The sequence below is a fragment of the Pituophis catenifer genome, unplaced genomic scaffold, assembly GCF_029215685.1.
Source record: "Pituophis catenifer annectens isolate HBS135680 unplaced genomic scaffold, rPitCat1.0.hap2 SCAF_1, whole genome shotgun sequence".
NCBI classification, from domain to species: Eukaryota; Metazoa; Chordata; class Lepidosauria; order Squamata; family Colubridae; genus Pituophis; species Pituophis catenifer.
In genome coordinates, this window is record NW_027256881.1 from 81032804 (window position 1) to 81052710 (window position 19907).

General features: G+C 39.1%; 1 protein-coding gene across 1 annotated transcript; it reads right to left on the reverse strand.

Annotated features, from left to right (window-relative positions):
* Positions 1–241: 241 nt before the first annotated feature.
* On the reverse strand, positions 242–14521 carry MYCT1 (MYC target 1). The gene is made up of 2 exons (XM_070951776.1): positions 14372–14521; positions 242–972 (listed from the first exon to the last, which is right to left on the reverse strand). The coding sequence occupies exons 1-2, from the start codon at positions 14433–14435 to the stop codon at positions 443–445; spliced, it is 594 nt and encodes a 197-aa protein (XP_070807877.1). The 5' UTR covers positions 14436–14521; the 3' UTR covers positions 242–442.
* Positions 14522–19907: the final 5386 nt, after the last annotated feature.

Here is a 19907-nt window from a genome sequence, read left to right on the forward strand (position 1 = left end):
ATTCATATACTGTATTGGTAACTGATATACACGTCACAGGAAAAATCAAGTCTGGAAATTCACTTTCCCAGGGAAAAGGCTTTGAAATTAAAATCCCATTTTAAAAGAGAAAACGCCGCTATGTTCTAATTAATAGCAGGATATTTACCATTGTGTTTATGCTTTGTGTCTGTACGGCAAGCCATTTTGTATTGTCTAAATGAAAGACAATGCTTAATAAGCAAATTTATTTATAAAAACGCATTAATACTGCAGACATAGCTACAATCGTGAGAAAGATCTTCAAAGTTGAGGAACATCTACACCAGATACCACACCATCTGCTCAGGTTTCACTAGATCCCTCCTGTCCCAGCAATGTGGTTCCTTTCGGCCATACTAAGCTTCCCAGATATCTTCAACAGCCCAGAGAAAATCATAGAATTGAGATTCATGAATTGAAGTCAAGAGTCTGGAAAAGCCTTTATGATAGAGTCATAGGCAGGAGGTGGAGCTTGTGTTGAATGGCAGATACGAAGACTGTTATTTGACCAAGTGAATTCTGGATGAGTGAAGCTGTTGGTGGAAGTTCCAGTAAGTGTGGTGGTGGTACTGGTGGGGACCAGGGTAATCAACTGACTCTCGGTTTCCACAGGAAGTGGAGGGCATTGGAGAAAAGGGTGAAATGTGGAGGCCCGAAAACTTGATTTTCTTGGGAAAGAATTACCCTGGTCTAAAGATGCTTGCCTTTGGAAAGTGAGGCTGGCTAAGCTGAGATTGCTTCGACGCTCACAGCTGCTGTTGCGATAGAATCCGGGCCTGCTGGCCACACAGCCATGAGCAGCTCTGGTACGTCGGCTGGATGATGAGGTGCTCCAGTGGGAAATGTGGGCACTGGCTCTACGGCCAGACAGGCAAGTCAAAAGGGCCCAGATTATGCTTCCAATGACAAGTCCAATGACCATAGAAACCGAAAATGCTATTATTATTTGATCTAGAAAAGAAAAACAATGGTCAGGCAATGAATCACAAAGTCAATGGGGGGGGAAATGCCATTTTTGCAAAAAGCACACAGTTAATAGTAAGTACAGCTTTCATGAAGAAATGATTTTTCAGATGAACAGACCAGATTTCTCCAACCTATTTCTCTTCAGAAGCATTGAGACTAAAAGTTCAAGGATCTCCTTCCCACCCTGGACAACAGCTATGCTAACTGAGAATCCCAATATACAGAGAGCAAAGGTTTCCAGGCCAATTTGAAATCTTTGGCAAATCATAAGGATTGGATCAGCGGTGGGTTGTTCCCGGTTTGGTCCGGTTCTTGCGAACCGGTAGTAAAAGCGACGGGAGGTTCTGCCCACCCACTCGGACATCATAATGGACGATCTGCGCATGCGCAGAAGCACGCATGCGCACACTCCCGTTGCGAACCGGTAGTAAAAGTTAAGTAGAACCCACCCCTGGATTTGACCCTGCTGGGTACCAAAATAATTTTTGTTTAATGGCCATATTAAAAATTGACTATCCCCCAAGCTTTGAGCTGGAAATTTTCAAGATATAATGTTGTAAGATTTCATCCATCTATCATCATCATCATCATCATCATCATGAAATTAGGGGAACTGTTGATGCCATTTAGAGGAAAAATGTGTCATGAGTGAGATGGGAGTTGTTTAAAAGCTTTCAGTAATCTTGCAGTGATCACATAAAAAGAAAGTTTGGAACTACTGAGCTAGAGGGCTCCAGTTTAGGGGAAGATTTGTAGATTTAATATACTCAAGAAGGGAGGAGGATAAAACATGGTGAAGAGGCAATATTCCTCCTGACCCCTGAGAATATGCTGACTAAGGAATTCTGAGAAATTGTGAGAGAAATTCTGAATTTCCGAGAAACAGTACTCTAGAACTATTAATTTTAATTTTCACTTAATAGAATATATGAACATGAAAAAAAAACTCTATAAATATGTACAGGCCATAAGTAAACCATAAACCTTATTTTATAAATCAATATATTGAAGAAAAAGAACAAAAAATGAGATATTTGTACACTTTATCTTAAAATGATGGTTTATTTATATTAACATCTATATAAACACGTGACGTTTCGCGGCATTTTTCCCCTTTGTGGAGCTGGGGTGGGCGTGGCCTGTGCGTGACATATCCGGCCCACGGGCCGTCAGTTTGACACGCCTGGATCAGATGATCATGGGGATGCTACACAGGTCGTAACTGTGCAAAATGATCATAAGTCACATTTTTCAGTGCCGTTGTAACTTTGGTCACTAAATGAACTGTTGTAAGTCAAAGACTGCCTGTATTCTTTCAGCTCCTGTGATTTGAAGCTATGTAGAGCTTTTATATTTAATATTATCATCCTGAATTGCAACTGGAAATGAACAGGAGCTAATGAAAATCATAAAGAACCACAGTGTGGGGTGTTCTTTTTACTTTACACACTTCTAGTCAATAATATTTGTTGCCTTACTATTTGAAATTACATTTTTTTTAAACTTTCTACAAAGGTAGCCTTAGGAACAGTGCGCTATTGTTGTCCATTTTTAGGAAAGCTATAATAAATAGTGATTCTTTAAAAGTTTTAAGTCTGAAAATGTAACACTGTTCTGTTGGAACCAAATGGCTACAATCAAAATTAAGCTTAATGAGGTCATAAATCAATCCACTAAACATACTATTTGTGTATACTGCCAAGCCATGGATCAAACCAGGGGTGAAATCCAGCAGGTTCTGGAGAACCGGTAGCATAAATTTTGAGTAGTTCGAAGAACCGGCAAATACCACCTCTGGCTGGCCCTAGAGAGGGGTGGGAATGGAGATTTTGCAATATCCTTCTCCCAGGAGTGGGGAGGGAATGGGGATTTTGCAGTATCTTTCCCCTGACACGCCCACCAAGCCACGCCCACAGAACCAGTAGTAAAAGAAATTGAATTTCACCACTGGATCAAACCAAACAAATTTAAATCCACTCTAATTGGCAATAGCATTTTAAAACTCAGTATGTTCCTTTTGTATTTAAAATTGTGAATTTAAACTCAGTACCTTCAGTATGCATCACTTACAGCAATAGCAATAGCACTTAAACTTATATACAGCTTCACTGTGCTTTACAGCCCTCTCTAAGCAGTTTACAGAGTCAGCATATTGCCCCCCAACAATCTGGGTCCTCATTTTACCCACCTCAGAGGTATGGTAGGATGAGTCAGTCCTGAGCCTGGTGGGATTCAAACTGCCAAACTGCAGGTAGCCGGCAGGCAGCAGAAGTAGCCTGCAGTACTGCACTCTAACCACTGCGCCACCACAGCTTATGCATGATATCTATGGAGATTCTTAGTCATCCAGGACAGCTCATGGTTGTCCTAAAGGTTGAAAAGGTCCTTTTCAAGAGGCAACTGGACTTTCTGTTTTTTCTTTGAAGACGTTTTGCTTCTCCACTTCTTGGATGAGAAGTGAAACGTCTTCAAAGAAAAACAAGGAAGTCCAGTTCCCTCTTGAAAAAGCACCTTTGGGATTTATGCATGATAGTTTACTATCATGGATCCGGGGAATTTGAAAGGGAAATAAAAATATTGGCTGTAGCTGATGAAGCTTCTCATGAGCAGAATTCATCTTTCACTTTGCAGATATCAGGTGTGCTAATTTACTACAGAAATACTGTTTAAAGAAAACAAAGATGTGCCACAAGATCCTTAATTTTGCTCTGCAATGTCAGGGATTACATACAGTCCTAAAAATGAGAGAATGAACCATTTCTCTGTGACATGATTATGACAACACTGCCCTCTACTGGAAATGTGCTTGAATAGAGCAATTAGGTGTACTGTATGAAATAGTAACAAATACTATTAGGAAGAAATTTATTCCCTTAGCCTCCTAATGTAATTCAGAATCTTGTTATATCTTGTCTTAGACAATAATTTAATAGTTTTCTTTGTTAACATTCCTAATGCAACAGTAACAGTCTGATGACACTGTACTGTATAACTGTTTTATTTTTCCAGCAAGACAGAAGTGACAATGGAAAGGAAAAAAACACAGAAAGATTATAAATGGAAAATGAGAGTGTTTCATTACCTCATGAAATTCTGCTAATCATACAAGATAATTACACCATTTAAGTGTTAGTGCTTTCATATCTGCACAGCACAAATCCAGATGACCATTTAATGAAACCAAGAAGCAGAATTTTCGGTTTCTTTTTATTGCTATCTAGTGGTTACTTAAGCATTAGATTGATATGGTTCAGTCTACTGAGATTCATTTGAAAATATCCTGAGTAGCAATATACCACGGGAGTCAAACTCGCAGCATCATGTTGCCGTCATGTGACTTTCCGCAATGTTTTTCCCTTTGTGGAGCAGGGGTGGGTGTGGCCTGCGCGTGACGCAACTGGCCCAAGGGCCGCCAGTTTGACACTCTTGCAATATACTATCCATACCACCAAAACAGGCCAGATCTCTTTTGGTGGGCAACTTTAGCACTATAGTTGGGTTCCATATTTCAGCTATAAAAATCTGGATGGCTATTAGATAGCAGCCCAAAACAAATGGCTAACTTCTGATTGTATGCAGTTGCTGAAGGATTTATTTCAGAACCAGCTGCTCTACCTAACGTAATGCAGCCTGCCTTACTTTTGGAAGCCAAATTGCACCTTATTTTCTACATAACTAAGAATAAGGTGAGTCTTTATACTATATATTGTAATTTTGTGTTAGGTCTTGAAGGACCTTTTACTAAAATGCTCAGGCACAGAAAGATATTTTCTTTCAATATTCAAAAGAAGGCATTTCCTTCTGCGTTATTTAAACAGAATCATTAGAAAATAACATTTAATGTGTAGTACGTTATCAATCTAAATAAAATGTATCTAATGCGTGTAATCATTAAACTATTAGTGCTCTTAGAAAAATTACAGTAACATCATCAAGACCTATGTTCCTCTCCTAGAAATGAGGTCTGTATTCAAACAGATCTTGATTTATTATTTTCAGTTATGTACAAAATTAAATTAGATGGAAGTAGCAGTTTCCTGCTGTTGTTGAGCGGCTAACCAATAAAAAGCAGTTTTGCAAAAGTTGGCAAGCACAAAGCTTACTGTGGAGCCAGGCTGTTCAGGTGTCCCTTCATAACAAGGAAATTCAACAGCAAAATATCCTGCTGAAACATTTGGCAAATACATTATAAATCTGATCAACATTGTTATTGTTTTTTCCCAGACCCCCTCCATTTTAGGCATGGTGAAAAGCCATGCATTTTAAAAAGTGGAACTGTAAAATAAACTCTGGGTTTTTTTCTTATTATGCGTCAGAGGTGGGTTTCAGCAGGTTCTGACCAGTTCTGGAGAACCGGTAGTGGAACTTTTAAGTAGTTCGGAGAACTGGTAGTAAAAATTCTGACTGGCCCCGCCCCCTTCTATTCTCTGTCTCCCAAGTCCCAGCTGATTGGGAGGAAGTGGGGATTTTGCAGCAACCTTCCCCTGGATTGAGGACGGAATGGAGATTTTACAGTATCCTTCCCTTGCCACGCCCACCAAGCCATGCCTACCAATCCATGCCACGGCCACCAAGCCACATTCACAGAACCGGTAGTAAAAAAATTTGAAACCCACCACTGTTATGCACGAATGGGTATTTCTAACTCATTTCTAAAATGCATGTGATTTGTGGAAGCTTTTGTTTTAAATGATGGAAAGATTTTATTTATTTATTTATTTATTTATTTATTTATTTATTTATTTATTTGTTCAACTTGTATGCCGCCTTTCTCCGAAGACTCAAGGTGGCTTACAATGCATTTAAAAACCATATATAAAACATTAAAAGTTAAACCATTAAAAACAATTAAAACCCATTCACACCATTCATGGCTGGATCTTGCCAAATCGCAGCAGTGAGATCAACGGCCCCAGGCCTGCCGGAAGAGCCAGGTCTTCACTGCTTTTCGGAAGGCCAATAGGGTGGGGATGGTCCGGACCTCAGGAGGTAACTGGTTCCAGAGAGCTGGGGCAGCCACAGAGAAGGCCCTCCTCCGTGGGCCCACCAGCCGGCATTGTTTAGCTGACGGGACCCTGAGAGACCAGCTCTGTGGGATCTTACCGGTTGCTGGGAGCTATGCAGTAGAAGGCAGTCTCGAAGATACCCTGGCCCGGAGCCATGTAGGGTTTTAAAGGTAATAACCAGCACCTTGAATTGTGACCAGAGACCAATAGGGAGCCAGTGCAGCTCGTGGAAGATCACAAAATAGAATATTAATCACATAGCAGAAGGGGCCATAACCTTCCCCAGACCTCACACAGCCATCACTGATCTATAAAAACTAAAGTTAAAAGATTCAAAATTTTGCAATCTATTATTTATCAAATTTCTACGCTGCCCACTTCCCCTAAGTAACTCTGGGGAGTTTACAAACAACATCCTAAAATAATATAACAATGCACAGTTAAACGGACAGTTAAAAACAGAGTTTAAAACAAGGTTCAAATTTACAAGTTAAAAGTAAAAATAAATATCTCTTTTTTTGTTCTTTTTCTTCAATATATTGATTTATATAAATCAATATATTAATTTATAAAATAAGTTGTATAAATTATGGCCTGTACATATTTATGGAGTTTTTTCATATTGGTTTATTCTGTTAAGTGACCAGGAAACTTAGCAAAACTAAGCTAAGAAATTAACAAGGGTAAAAGTTTAACAAGTCGGGGCGAGTGTCTTGAAGCCACCAGCCAGCCCCAGAGTTGTATAATACTCTTAGATCCCCAATGCTAATTGGTAAATCCAGGTCTTAATACTCCTCCAGGAGACCAGGAGAATAGAGGCTCACCACATCTTTGGGGGTAAGATGTTCCAAAGGGTGGGGGCAGTGGAAAGACCCTCTTCCTACATCCTGTCAGTCAAAATTCTTCAACTGATAGGATCCACAGCATGCTCTCCCTGTCTGATTGGGTGAGAGAAATTGGGATGAGATGGCTTCTCAGGTAACCTGAGAAATCCTCCCATGTCATGAAGGGCTTTAAAGGTGATAACCAACATCTTGAATTGGAGCTAGAAGCAAACTGGCACACAATGCATTCATGTAACAGAGGTGTTACATGCACAATTCTAGGGGCAACCATACTGTTTGTGCTGCTGCGTTCTGCACCACTTGCAGCCTCTGGCTACCCTTTAAGGGTAGCCCCACTTATAGCACATTGCAGTAATCCAACTGGGAGAAGACTAGGGCATGAGTGTGCACAATACACTGAGCTGCAAACTGACCAGCCACGATTTAATTTAGCTTGCTGAGTTTAGATTAGGGTTTGTGTGTTATGTCAACCCAGAAAATTTGGTTCATTCAGTAGACACAGTATCTGATGATACCGCTCCAGGCTCCTTACAAAGAGAGCGAGGAAGCATCTACACCCTTAAATGGAAGAACAGATTGTGGGAAAATGGAAAACAATTCTACCTTTACCTAAAAGGGAAATAAACTGATTTGATGCAGATTCTCTCCCCCCCACACTCTCTGTCCCTCAAATTTCACTCTCTTGTTTTACCTTCATTACTTCTATTGCAACATCATTGGAGATGTAATTGCATCATAAGCCCCAAAGCAATTAATTGCCACTAATATGCTTCTTTGGTATTAACATAAACTGACAGATGAGACATAGGATGGAAGCTGCTAATATTGACCAAACAGACATTGAATCTGAAGCCTTTGAACTGAAAAACTAATTATTATTTTTTTAAAAGAATAAAATAGATGTTATTCAGCATCATAGCAACAGCTGTCAGATAGTCCATGTTATTAGGCAGCAACATTTGGAGAACGAATGGCCACCAATGCCACCAGTACATACATTATGGTATTTTTGATTATGTATATGATTTTATACTGTTATCATCATTTTCCTGATGTAAACTGTTGGGAGTCATCTTTAGAATCTGGTAGTATAAAATGCAATCAGTCAATCAAGCAATCAGTCCTATAACTGCATTTTCCTTCTTTTCTGTTGCATCCTAGCAGCTCTTAATTTCTGACAGCCAGACCAAAAAGGTGTTGGGAAGAGTTCAGCAAGTGTTTTGATTCATGTTTTCTCCCCTCCTATTGACACTATAAGCTGTGCCGGAGCAGAGAAGAATTAGTCGTGCTTGCTCTGAATCTGAGTGTGTCTAGAACAGAATATTATGGCAATTTGAGATTCAGAGCAAAGCAGAGCTGTCTCCTCCTCAACCCATTCCTAATTTCCTCCACCTTCTGAACAACTGTTCTGACATAGTAGGTTAGAACTAAATGGGACAGGAAGAGATTGTCTTCCTCCCCTTCATGACCTGGACAACCAGCTAAATATGAGCCAGCAGTGTGCAGTGGCCAAAAAAGCCAATGAAATCCTAAATTGCATTAGCAGAGGAATACAATCAAGATCAAGTGAGGTACTAATACCACTCTATAAAGCCCTAGTAAGACCACACCTAGAGTACTGCATCCAGTTTTGGTCACCACAGTACAAAAAAGATGTTGAGACTCTAGAAAAAGTGCAGAGGAGAGCAACCAGGATGATTAGGGGACTGGAGACTAAAACATATGAACGGTTACATGAACTGGGCATGGCTAGTCTAGTGAAGAGAAGAGAAGGACCAGGGGAGACATGAAAGCAGTGTTCCAATACTTAAGGGGCTGCCACAGAGAGGAGTGTGTCAAGCTGTTTTCCAAAGCACCTGAAGGTCAGACAAGGGATAATGGATGGAAACTGACCAAGGAGAGATTCAACCTAGAAATGAGGAGGAACTTTCTGAAAGTGAGAACAATCAACCAATGGAACAGCTTGCCTTCGGAAGTTGTGGGAGTTTTATCACTTGAGACTTTCAAGAAAAGATTGGACTGCCATTTGTCAGAAATGGTGTAGGGTCTCCTGCTTGAGCGGGGGGTTGGACTAGATGACCTATAAGGTCCCTTCCAACTCTGTTAATCTGTTAAAACCTACCTCCACGAAATATCTCTTGTATCTGCAAAGAACTACAATGTAATTGTGAGCATTTTCCCTCTTCTATCTCCTGTAGGCATTCCTGTACACATCTTTCAGCTTTGGTAATTCCTGTTACCTAAAGTTCTATGCATGTTTGACAATAACAGTCAAATTTCAGTTTATAAACTGAATGCGACCAACAGAAAGTTATGGAAATTATCAGTGGCCCAATGTATCTTGCAGAAATCCTGTCTCTTCATATAGCAAGCAGACACTCCGCATGTGAAATTAGCAAGCAGATCCAATGAGAAAGTAGACATTCTTACTTCCTGCTTAATTGCTGCATGATAGACAGCTTTTAAGACACAGAAACCTGTACACACAAAGGTGGCAGCCTTGATTGAATTGTGACAAGGTGGGGGGGGAACCTCTCTCACCCTCTTGTGTGCATGCATTGTTTTTAATTTCATTTGAATAGCTGAATTACTTAGTGAAAAATTTTAACAGTGTGTACTCAGTGACATTCTACTGTGACTTTGAACAAAAGTTGTCCTTATGTTCTTTAATGCCACTTGCATTTAATTGATGCCTTTGAGGCATAACATTCAACAGATACTTTAAACATTTCCCCCCTTTTTCTTTGAAAGAAATGGCCTGTGAAGAACGAATATAGTGGCAATATAAACTATGTTGAAGAGATGGGTATGTTTGGCAATTAGAAATAAGATTTACTTTCATTTCTATCTGGGAGACTGGGTTGTGGAGCTAAATATTTTCACTTCATTTCTGTAAGTTGTCAGGATCATTTTGATTTTACTTCTGTGTTCTAAAATATTAATATTTACACTCTATGGGGTGTCATCAAATACTTTGGCAGGCACTGTTTAACTTCTTTGTTCAGTCACATGGACAAAGAATTTAAACACTGCCTGCCAAACCACATAGAGTGTAATATTAATATTTTAGAACACAGAAGTAAAATCAAAATGATCCTGACAACTTACAGAAATGAAGTGAAAATATTCAGGTAGAAGACAGAAATCAAATGTACAGATTTAGCAGAAGATGCATGGATTGGTAATAGTTCTTGGAAATAGTTTGTGCAAACCAAATACTGTATGAGTCAGCAAATGTAATTTTAGTCTGTATCTACAGACTAAAGAAGTATAATTTCTGAATCTTGCAAAATAAAAGTCTCATTCATTTTCAAGTAGTCAGACTTGTCTCTAGTGCTCGTCTCATCTAGTCCTCCACTCTAATTCTTCTGAAAGATTCAGACAAAATGGAAAAGGATATCCAGGAGATTAGATATTAGGATTTAAAACAGACACCTAACATTAAAACCATCATTAAAAGGGAACAGCAAACAGTGTTCTTCCTGAGTCAACTCAGGAAGTTCAGACTGTCCTTGGAGCTGCTGATACAGTTCTACAGAGGAATTATTGACTCAGTCATTTGTACCTCTATAACTATCTGATTTGTCCAATCAAAAGGGACAGATACAGACTCCAACAGATAGTTAGGACTGCATAAAAAAATAATTGCAGCCAGCCTGCCTTCCATTGAGGACCTGTATCAGTGATTAAAAACTACCGATTCGGCCAAACTAGTAGTAAAAAAAAAGCTATCGGTTCAGGCAAACCAGTAGTTAAAAAAAGCTACTGGTTCCTTTGAACCAGTATTTCTGACAATCAGCTGTGCAGCGGGGTTTAGCTTTACTAAAAAGCAGGAAATCCTGCTTTCTAGCAAAGCTAAATCGCGCACCACACCTGTCCCCCCCCACCCTTGCTGTTCTACTTACCTTCCCAAGCCTCCTTATGGAACATACTGTGCATGGGCACGCGCACAGCACATGCCAAAAGGAGGTTTGGGAAAGTAAGTAGAACAGCAAGGGTGGGGGGGACAGGTGTGCAGCGCAGTTTAGCTTTGCTAGAAAGCAGGAAATCTTTCTGATCCCCCCCCCCCCCGCTGTTCTACTTATTTTCCCAAGCCTCCTTTTGGTGTGTGCTGTGCATGCACACACGTAGCGTGTGTGTTTGGCGCACAGCGCGCATGTGAGGCCAGCGAACCGATAGCAAACCGGTTTGGATTTCACCACTGACCTGTATATTACATAGGTCAGAAGGAGGGCTGAGAAAATATCTACAGACCCCCTCATACCTCAGACATAATTCTTCCCCTCGGGATGCTGCTATAGGGCATTGCATGCCAAAACAACTAGACACAGGGACAGTTTTTCTTTTCATGCCATCATATGGCTGAACACCTAATTCTCACAGTATTGTTTTATGTCTAAGTATATTTATCCTTGTTGTACGGCTGTAGTAGTAGTATTATCCTTCCCATCTTCTTTACTACCTCCTCTTATTGGTATCATCTTATTGGTATCATCAAGAGCCGCAGTGGCACAGTGGTTAGAATGCAGTACTGCAGGCTACTTCTGCTGACTGCCAGATGCCTGCAATTTGGCAGTTCAAATCTCACAAGGCTCAAGGTTGATTCAGCCTTCCATCTTTCCAAGGTGCGTAAAATGAGGACCCAGATTGTTGGGGGCAATATGCTGACTCTGTAAACCACTTAGAGAGGGCTGTAAAGCACTGTGAAGCTGTATATAAGTTTAAGTGCTATTGCTATTGATTTCTAGTCTTTCACTAGTTTCATTGGTAGGGAAATGCGGTGGATCACATGGTTAAGATCCTGGGTTAGAGATTAGCAAGCCCGTATTTGAGACCCAGGTGCTACAGTGTGGTGGGGTGAGCTCCTGTCATTTCCTCCAGCTCCTTGATGTGGACATGGAAGGAGACTCCATGGGCATCCCCTCCGCCAATGGTGAATGACATTGGCCAATACTTTCATCGTGGAAGTGCCTTAAATGGTGCCTTCAACACAAACAGGATGGGGGAGGGGGGGCTAAATTCGTAGCCCTTCTCTGGAACTGATCCAGTTTTTCAATATGTTTTTAAAAGTGGGTTGTTCAAAACTGAATGCAATATCCAGGTGAGAGATGAGCAGGACAGGGTAGAGCAGGATAATTATCTCCCACAATCTGTACTCTGAACTCTTCTTGATGCTCTTTGACATATCATTGTTTGAATTTCTAGCAACCTCCAAATGCCTGATGCAGTTTTGCTTGACAAATATTATGCTAAGTAGAATGTCTCTTCTTCCATCTCTTTGATGACTGATTATCTTGATGCATAGAAATGCTTTCAAAGAAGACATTACAGGTGGTACTCGATTTATGACTGTTCGTTCAGCGACAGTTAAAAATTACAGTGGTTCTGAATGAAGGGATTTATAATCCCTGCTCAAAGTTATGGTCCCTGTGGTTCCTCGCAGTCACATGAACAAAATTGGGGTATTTGATAATCCAACTACCCTTACGACTCACTTTAGGCATGCTGCAGTAAACACACACACACACAACTATCTTCTCCTCATCCTTCTCTGCTGGTTCCCCTCAGGCCTTGGGTCTGCTTCCCATCCTTCTGAAACCCATAACCTCCTCCCTATCCCCTGTCACACTTTGGTCATTTACCATTTCTGTAGATCTCCTTCGGGAAGCAGTTGATCTGCCAAAAATCTTCCTACATGGAAGCCACATGGTACCATCCTGGAAGGCGATGCCATTTTAGGAGCATCTGCAATGAATTATCATCACTCCAAAATGGCGCCCACTTCTGGGACAGCATCAGGTAGCCTCTGTAATGTGTAGAGAAGCTGAGGAGTAGAGCAGTTGGGTCTGCTTCCAAAACATTATTTCTGGGAAGCTAAGGAGGTGCTGCAGTGCAGGCCTAGGCTTGCGCTAGGCTTCCCAGGGCCTTCCCTATCCCGGAAGCACCATGTGCTCTGCTTAATGATTGCTATGGGGAGAACACTGATTGAGCTTGTTAAGCAAGACAATCCCTTGGTCCCTTTCTTAACGACTGTCATTACTTGCGACCGTAATCTCCCTTTATAGCTACTGTTCACACCAGTGATGGGTTTTAAAAATTTTTACTACTGGTTCTATGGGCGTGGCTTGGTGGGTGTGGCATGGCTTGGTGGGCATGGCTTGGTGGGCATGGCAGGGGAAGGATACTGTAAAATCTCCATTCCCACCCCACTCCAGGGGAAGGATACTGAAAAATCCCCATTTTCTCCCAATCAGCTGGGACTCAGGAGGCAGAGAATAGATGGGGGCGGGGCCAGTCAGAATTTTTACTACCAGTTCTCCGAACTACTCAAAATTTCCACTACCGGTTCTCCAGAACTGGTCAGAACCTGCTGAAACCCACCTCTGGTTCACACCTATCATCTCAAAATAGGCTGTACTCATTTGTGACAAGATTTTCAGACAATGCTATAATAAGTCCCATATTCAGTGAAGTAAATTATTTGGACTTTCTGCAGTTCAGTTTCCTATCAAATAGTATAGCATTTCCTGCTTGAGCTGGGGGTTGGACTAGAAGACTCCCAGGTCCCTTCCAACTCTGTTATTCTGGTCTATCAAAATGAAAATTAATCTGAAGTGGTTAATAATGACTACTAATCTATAAAATTAGTAGTAAAAGGATATACACTGACCATGCTTCTTTATACATCTAGCTTCTTATCTAAAAATTCATCTCTTTACATGTACCCAAGAGTGGTAAAAACAGGCCAGTGTAGTCACCAACCCATAACTTCCTTGCCTGTTTTTGTCTGATCTTTGCCCAGCACATCAAAAGGCAAAACACTGTATAACAGCAATGAAGCAGCTGGAATCAATCAACAGGTGGGCCCAGGAACAGAGAAATGTGGCCATACTTTCCAAAACAAACAACAACAATACCTTCTTGGAACTTGGAAAACAAAACAGAGGCTCCATGCTGGTTGGATAAAGGCAGACAAACAATAACAGTAATGAGGATGCCTAAGAATCATCCTAGCCTTGAAAAACAAGATTGCAATTCAACGTATTCCATTATTTTTATAGTTTCCAGTTTAGGCTTTTAGTTTGTGGGCCAAAAAAAAAAAAAGCTATTGCTCTACTGGATTTACCTCTGTAGATCTAATGAACAGGAAAGTAGCAATCCTGCTCTTTTTGCTGTCAGCATGAAATGTCCCTTGAAGGTTAGTGACATATTTATATCTAAAAACAAACTGAGCTTAATAAAAAGGCTTGTAATTTGCCAATATCTGTCTCAGTTTATGATTATTGTCATTATTATTACTCCAACATTGCACGAGCTAATGAAACTTTATTTCAAATGTGGGCCAGCATTGTTAAAATATTTTTCTACTTTGCAAATGCTTTGTTTACCATAAAATATTCTGATTTACACTGAATACACAATCTATGCTGGATACAATATAATTGCATAGCAGAGAGAATTCAGAGCATACAATTTAAAAAAGATTTTCATCCACATTGTTTGCATAAGTAAGAAGTCGACTAGCATACTTACTCCAGAAATTGGGTGGCCAGAGGTTCTCCTGACTTGTGCTGTTCTTATCCATAGCATTCAACATGGACAAAGAGAGCAATTTTAAGAATAAATGGGGAGTATATTAGAATTTTGATTTGGGAAAACAAAAATACCGTTACACATTCCCTAAACTTGTTCTGTTTTCATGAAAGGAAATCAGTGTATCAGATTTCCTGCTTTTATACTCAAATTAGCAACGGTTTCCCTTATCTTGCATTGCCACATGTTTCCTGAGAAAGGGAACAATTTCCTTCTCGTCATTTCCTTGGCTAGTCAGTGTTTCAAATGTGAACAGTATCTCAATCTTTTGTGTTCAGCTTGTTGTTGGATCCAGCTCATCTCTAAGAGAAGCAGAAAGGTTTCCATCCCTTCTCCAGAATATTTCTATAAATGGAGCGCTTCATCCTGCATTCTGAAATCATCAAAAGGACACATGGGACTTACTATTTTCTTCATGACGATGGAGCCATTTTAAAACTTTGTCTGGTGTTGTGCTTAGCATATTTTTGATTGCATTTTCCTTCTCTTGTGTTTTAGAGTGGGTCTCTAATACGATAGCTCTTCTTGTTAATTTTGTTTTGCTTTGTTTTTTCTAATTGTTGTAATAGGACAGTTTAAGTGCTGGTTTATTTTATTTTGATATTAATTATGTAACTCCACTCCTGAGGGTTGAGATCAGCTTCAAAATATTCCAACATACATAATATTTTAATTAAAATAAACACAAAGCCATTCCATGTGCATTATTTAGTAATGTATTTATTTATCTCATTTTTCCATCAACAGCCGGCAATGAAAAAAGGCTCACAAAGCACTAAAATGCAATTTATAATGCAATTAAATTAACAACCATAATTTAAAGAAAAAACAATAAACATTCAAACATCAGAAAGCCTACTTTGCAGGAAAGACGTATAGATACAAGGCTAAGAAGCTCTAAAACCTATTGGAAATATTCACATTTTAGCTAAACACTGTCTGATTATTTATTATTTACTTCTTGGCTCACGTTTCTTTACTCAACAGGTAAACTGAAGACTGCTTTTGCAAAAGTATAAGTAATATATGTGAAAGCTTGCAAGTACTAAGTCTTTCTTCATCAGAACTCATGTTTCTTTTCTATCTCTTTATGGGGAGAAAACAAAGCAGAGTAAGCTAACATTTAGAAACATTAACATTAAATTAGAAAATGTCAAACTGTTGTTTAATACCAAAAATCAGAGCTCAGTGCTCTTAGGGCTTTTTGCTTCTTTCTAAATAAAAATAAAAATCTGAGAAATGCTGGTCTGGTCTGCAGACCAACCCAGGTTCCTAGAAAAGATTAAAAGTACCCTATTTCACGTTATCTCTTTCCTTTAATAAAGGATTATTCCTTTAATAAAAAAAATACATGGTAGACAATAGCATCTTTGTTAGCTCCTTCGATGAAGCATGTCTATGGATATTACTATTACTATTACTATTACTATTACTATTACTATTACTATTACTATTTTAATTTGTCAACAAATAAAAATATTTAATAAAGTAAACAAAGTAAGTAACAAAGTAAACACAGACATGGACACATTAAAAATTTTTTGGCACAAAAGGATATAAATATAAATTCTGAGTCATCCAGGCCTGGCCTGGTTTTTTCAAGAGGCAACTGGACTTTCTGATTTTTCTTTGAAGACATTTCACTTCTCATCCAAGAAACTTCTTCAGCTTTGACCGGATGGTGGGGAATGGAAGGATGATGGAGCTGAAGAAGCTTCTTGGGTGAGAAGCGAAATGTCTTCAAAAAAAAAACAGAAAGTCCAATCACCTCTTGAAAAAGCACTTTTGAAGCAGGCACATATTTATGGAAACTACTACCATCTTTACTAATAATCGTATGGATTTTCTTTTACATTCATTGTCTCTTTCTCAGTTGCCAGTTGCTCCAGCTGATCACATTATTAATGTTCAAACTTTTTGTTTGGCATTTTACCAGACAAGTATAACAAAGGGATTGTATATTTGATTTTACATGTATTGACTGCAGCGAGAATAGTATTTGCACAAGAATGGAAATGTGAAGGGATCCCAAAAGATGAAGATGTGATTAGAAAAATATTAGAATGTGCAGAAATGGATAAGTTAACACTTACAGTTAAGGAAAAGAAAGAAACTGAGTATTTTTTGACTTGGGACTTATTTTATCAATGGCTAGCTGACAAAAACAGGAGCTAGAAACAGGCTGGAAGGATCAGTGATATAAGGAAGATATGATTAAATATCTTGATTAAACAAATAGTATGATTATTATTGTTATTAACATTAATATAATTGATATTAATGAATATTATTGTAAACACTTTGATTATTATTTCTTAAAATGATTTGTACCCAGACAATAGACTATTCAATTGAAATTGGAATTTTTGCATGCTATAAAATAAAATTAAAACTTATTACAAAAAAAATTAATGTTCAATCTTTTTAGATAAAACAAGTGAGGCAATTGAAATGAATAATTAAGAGAGATCAGCATCAAATGGGTATTGGTAAGTGGGGACATCATACCTGCAAACAAATCAGAAGAACCAAATGTATTGGTCTGTAAATGTGTATATAATAAACTAATGTCATTATCCTATTTCCCTTTTAAATTCAGTGTAGAGGAGGTACAGTGGAAAATTGTACCAACAGCGGCATCTTCTGGCATACAACCATAGTTGCACCATTAATTTTTAGTTACACAGAAACACTTAGTATAATACTTAGTATTATTCTGAAGTACACTTTTATAGTTCTCTGCTGGGGGTGATGATAAGTTTGTGTATGTATGCTTGTGTGTTTACTTGTTTATTATTTTACTGTTGCATTTATTAACATGAGTATTGGTTTTAATGGATTAAGTAGTTATTGATTAAATAGTTAATAGTTATTGTTAACTATTTGTGATTTTTGTAATTTAGATACTGGAGCTTTCTGAGTGAGTTTCCTTGGTTATTAGATAGATGAAAATATTTAAATTGTCCTTTTAAAGAATGATTAATTCTTGTTAAAGTGAACTTGCCTTGATGCAGTCAAAGAAAGCTGTCAGTTGTTAAGGCAACCCAGGAAGCACAGGTTTCCTGGGATTCTTGGCATTCATTTCAGTGACTTACAAAGCAGGCCCATTGAGTGTTCTTTGGACAGCCAGGAAGAAATTGCTGACTTTATTTTAAAGTCAATCTACAACCCAGGGTTTCTCATCCTTGGCTGGCTGGGGAATACTGGGAGTTGAAGTCCAAGCATCCTAAAGTCACTGCTGCAGCCTGAAACCACTGGACTGCAGTTCAGCTAGTAATGAAATTCTATTATTTAAATCTTTGACTACAAAAAAATAGATTCCTGTTTTCCAAGACATGCTTTACTAACTCAGGACTGCAAAGCTATTTGTGTTCCCATCTGCCACCAGTGTGGTGAAAAGTCGGTGTATTTATTTTACCTACAGGCAGACAGAACTGGAGTAACCTCTCTACTTTCTGAACTCCATTTCTCTGACTTTCACAATTACAGATGTAGATGAGCTGCCAGATTCCACTGCATAAATAATTAAATATAGCTGTTATGGATAAATGGAGGGAAGGTGGAGAGAATGGAGGGCGGCTACCATGGCTACCAAAGAAGTGCAGAGCATTCAAAGATGGTGCTTCATAAAGTGTGTTGACTCAAGGAGAACTCTCTGATTTAAATAATCTTTGGCTGCTTTAATATGTTGACATCCTGGAAGGCTTTGTACCAGGGGTGGTATTCACTTACCTTCGCTACCAGTTCGCAAAGGCATGCACAGAGTGTCAAAAACGGGATGTGATGACGTCCGGGTAGGTGGGCAGAGCCTCCCGCAGCACCCGCTACCGGTTCACCCGAACAGGATAGAACCAGTTGAATACCACCACTGTTTTGTACTCTCTATCTCTCTATCATCTATCTCTCAATCTCGCAATCTATCTGTCTGTCTGTCCGTCCGTCCGTCCATCCATCCATCCATCCATCCATCCATCCATCCATCTATCTAGCAATAGCAATAGCAATAACATTTAGACTTATATACCGCTTTACAGTGCTTTACACCCTTCTCTAAGCCGTTTACAGAGTCAGCATATTGCCCCCAACAATCTGGGTCTTCATTTTAACCCACTTCGGAAGGCTGAGTCAACCTTGAGCCTGGTGAGATTTTGAACTTGGAGAGCAAAATGCATGTCGCCAAGTAATTTGAAGCACATTTGTATGTTTAGGAGAGAGGTGAGTTTTTCAGCTCACCCCCGCAGCCTCCAGGCACTGCAAAAGAACATCCACAGCATTACTCACTTCACCCAGAATGGAGATATATACCTGGATATCACACTGGACAACAATTTTGACTGATCTCTTTCCCAAATCATAAGCTTAACTTTGTCAGAGCAAATCATGGAAGGCACCTAAACTATTGGTGCTTTCATCAGACACTTGGGGAAAAAACTCATCAAATTCCTACAGTTTGTTTGAAGGATGAAATTTCTGAATCTTCTGTTATATGTAGTAAGAACTAGCTTCCTGCTCTACTTGGTACACTGAGCAATATTTTTCACCTCTGTATGTCAGACTTTGACAGTTTTCCTGAGTTGTGTTACTTCCCAGTTTCCAAATGGTTATACAGCATTTTAGAAAGAATTCAAAAAATGTGCTTTGGATTCCAAATATAACACTTATTTAAAACTCTTTGAAGCAGCCAGATCTTTTTCTGCACAATGGCACAAAAAAGACATGCTATCTTTGCACTTCCACTTAGAATGAATTGCCTTTCCTAAATTATTTCCTAAGTAATCCATAACCCTACTTTTCTTTTAAACTCTGACTTTTAACAAAGCAGGATTAAAATTTACTTGGCCTTTGAAAACACAGTACCAAAACTAGATTGGGTTATAATTTATTTACAAAAACTGTTATACGGTTTATTCAAAGGGCTTGGGACAGCATACATGAAAGACATCTCGCAAGAGTAATCATACCATTAAAAGAATCCTTCTAACCCCTACTAGTGGTATGTATCTTCTTCAATCTCACATCTTCTTTTTTGAGCCATGGCGGCGGAGTGGTTAGAGTGAGTATTGCAGAATAACTCTGCTCACAGTTCAATCCTGACCAGCTCAAGGTTGACTCAGCCTTCCATCCTTCTGAGGCCAGTAAAATGAGGACATGATTGTTAGGAGCAATATGCTGACTCTGTGAACTGCTTAGATGGGGCTGTAAAGCACTATAAAGCGGTATACAAGTCTTAAGTGCTATTGCTATCTTCTTTAGTTTCAGTTTCAAATCCTGGTACTTCCCCATCTTCTCATAGTCCTTCATGTTTTTGTCAATTGACACTAATATGTCTATTACCACTGCTGTTAGCACTGATTCCTTTTCTTTGTGTTATAGTGATTATGATCTACAATGCTCTTCACTGTTAAGAATAATCATCTGAAGAATTGAAAGATTTCTTGATCAAGTTGAAAGCTAAATTCAGACTTCCAAAATGACT

Coding starts and splice junctions, on each gene's coding strand:
- MYCT1 (XM_070951776.1), bottom strand. CDS start 14,435: ATGTTGAATGCTATGGATAAGAACAGCACAAGTCAGGAGAACCTCTGG. Junction 973..14,371: donor CTGGCCACCCAATTTCTGGA/GTAAGTATGCTA, acceptor TTTCTTTTCTAG/ATCAAATAATAATAGCATTT.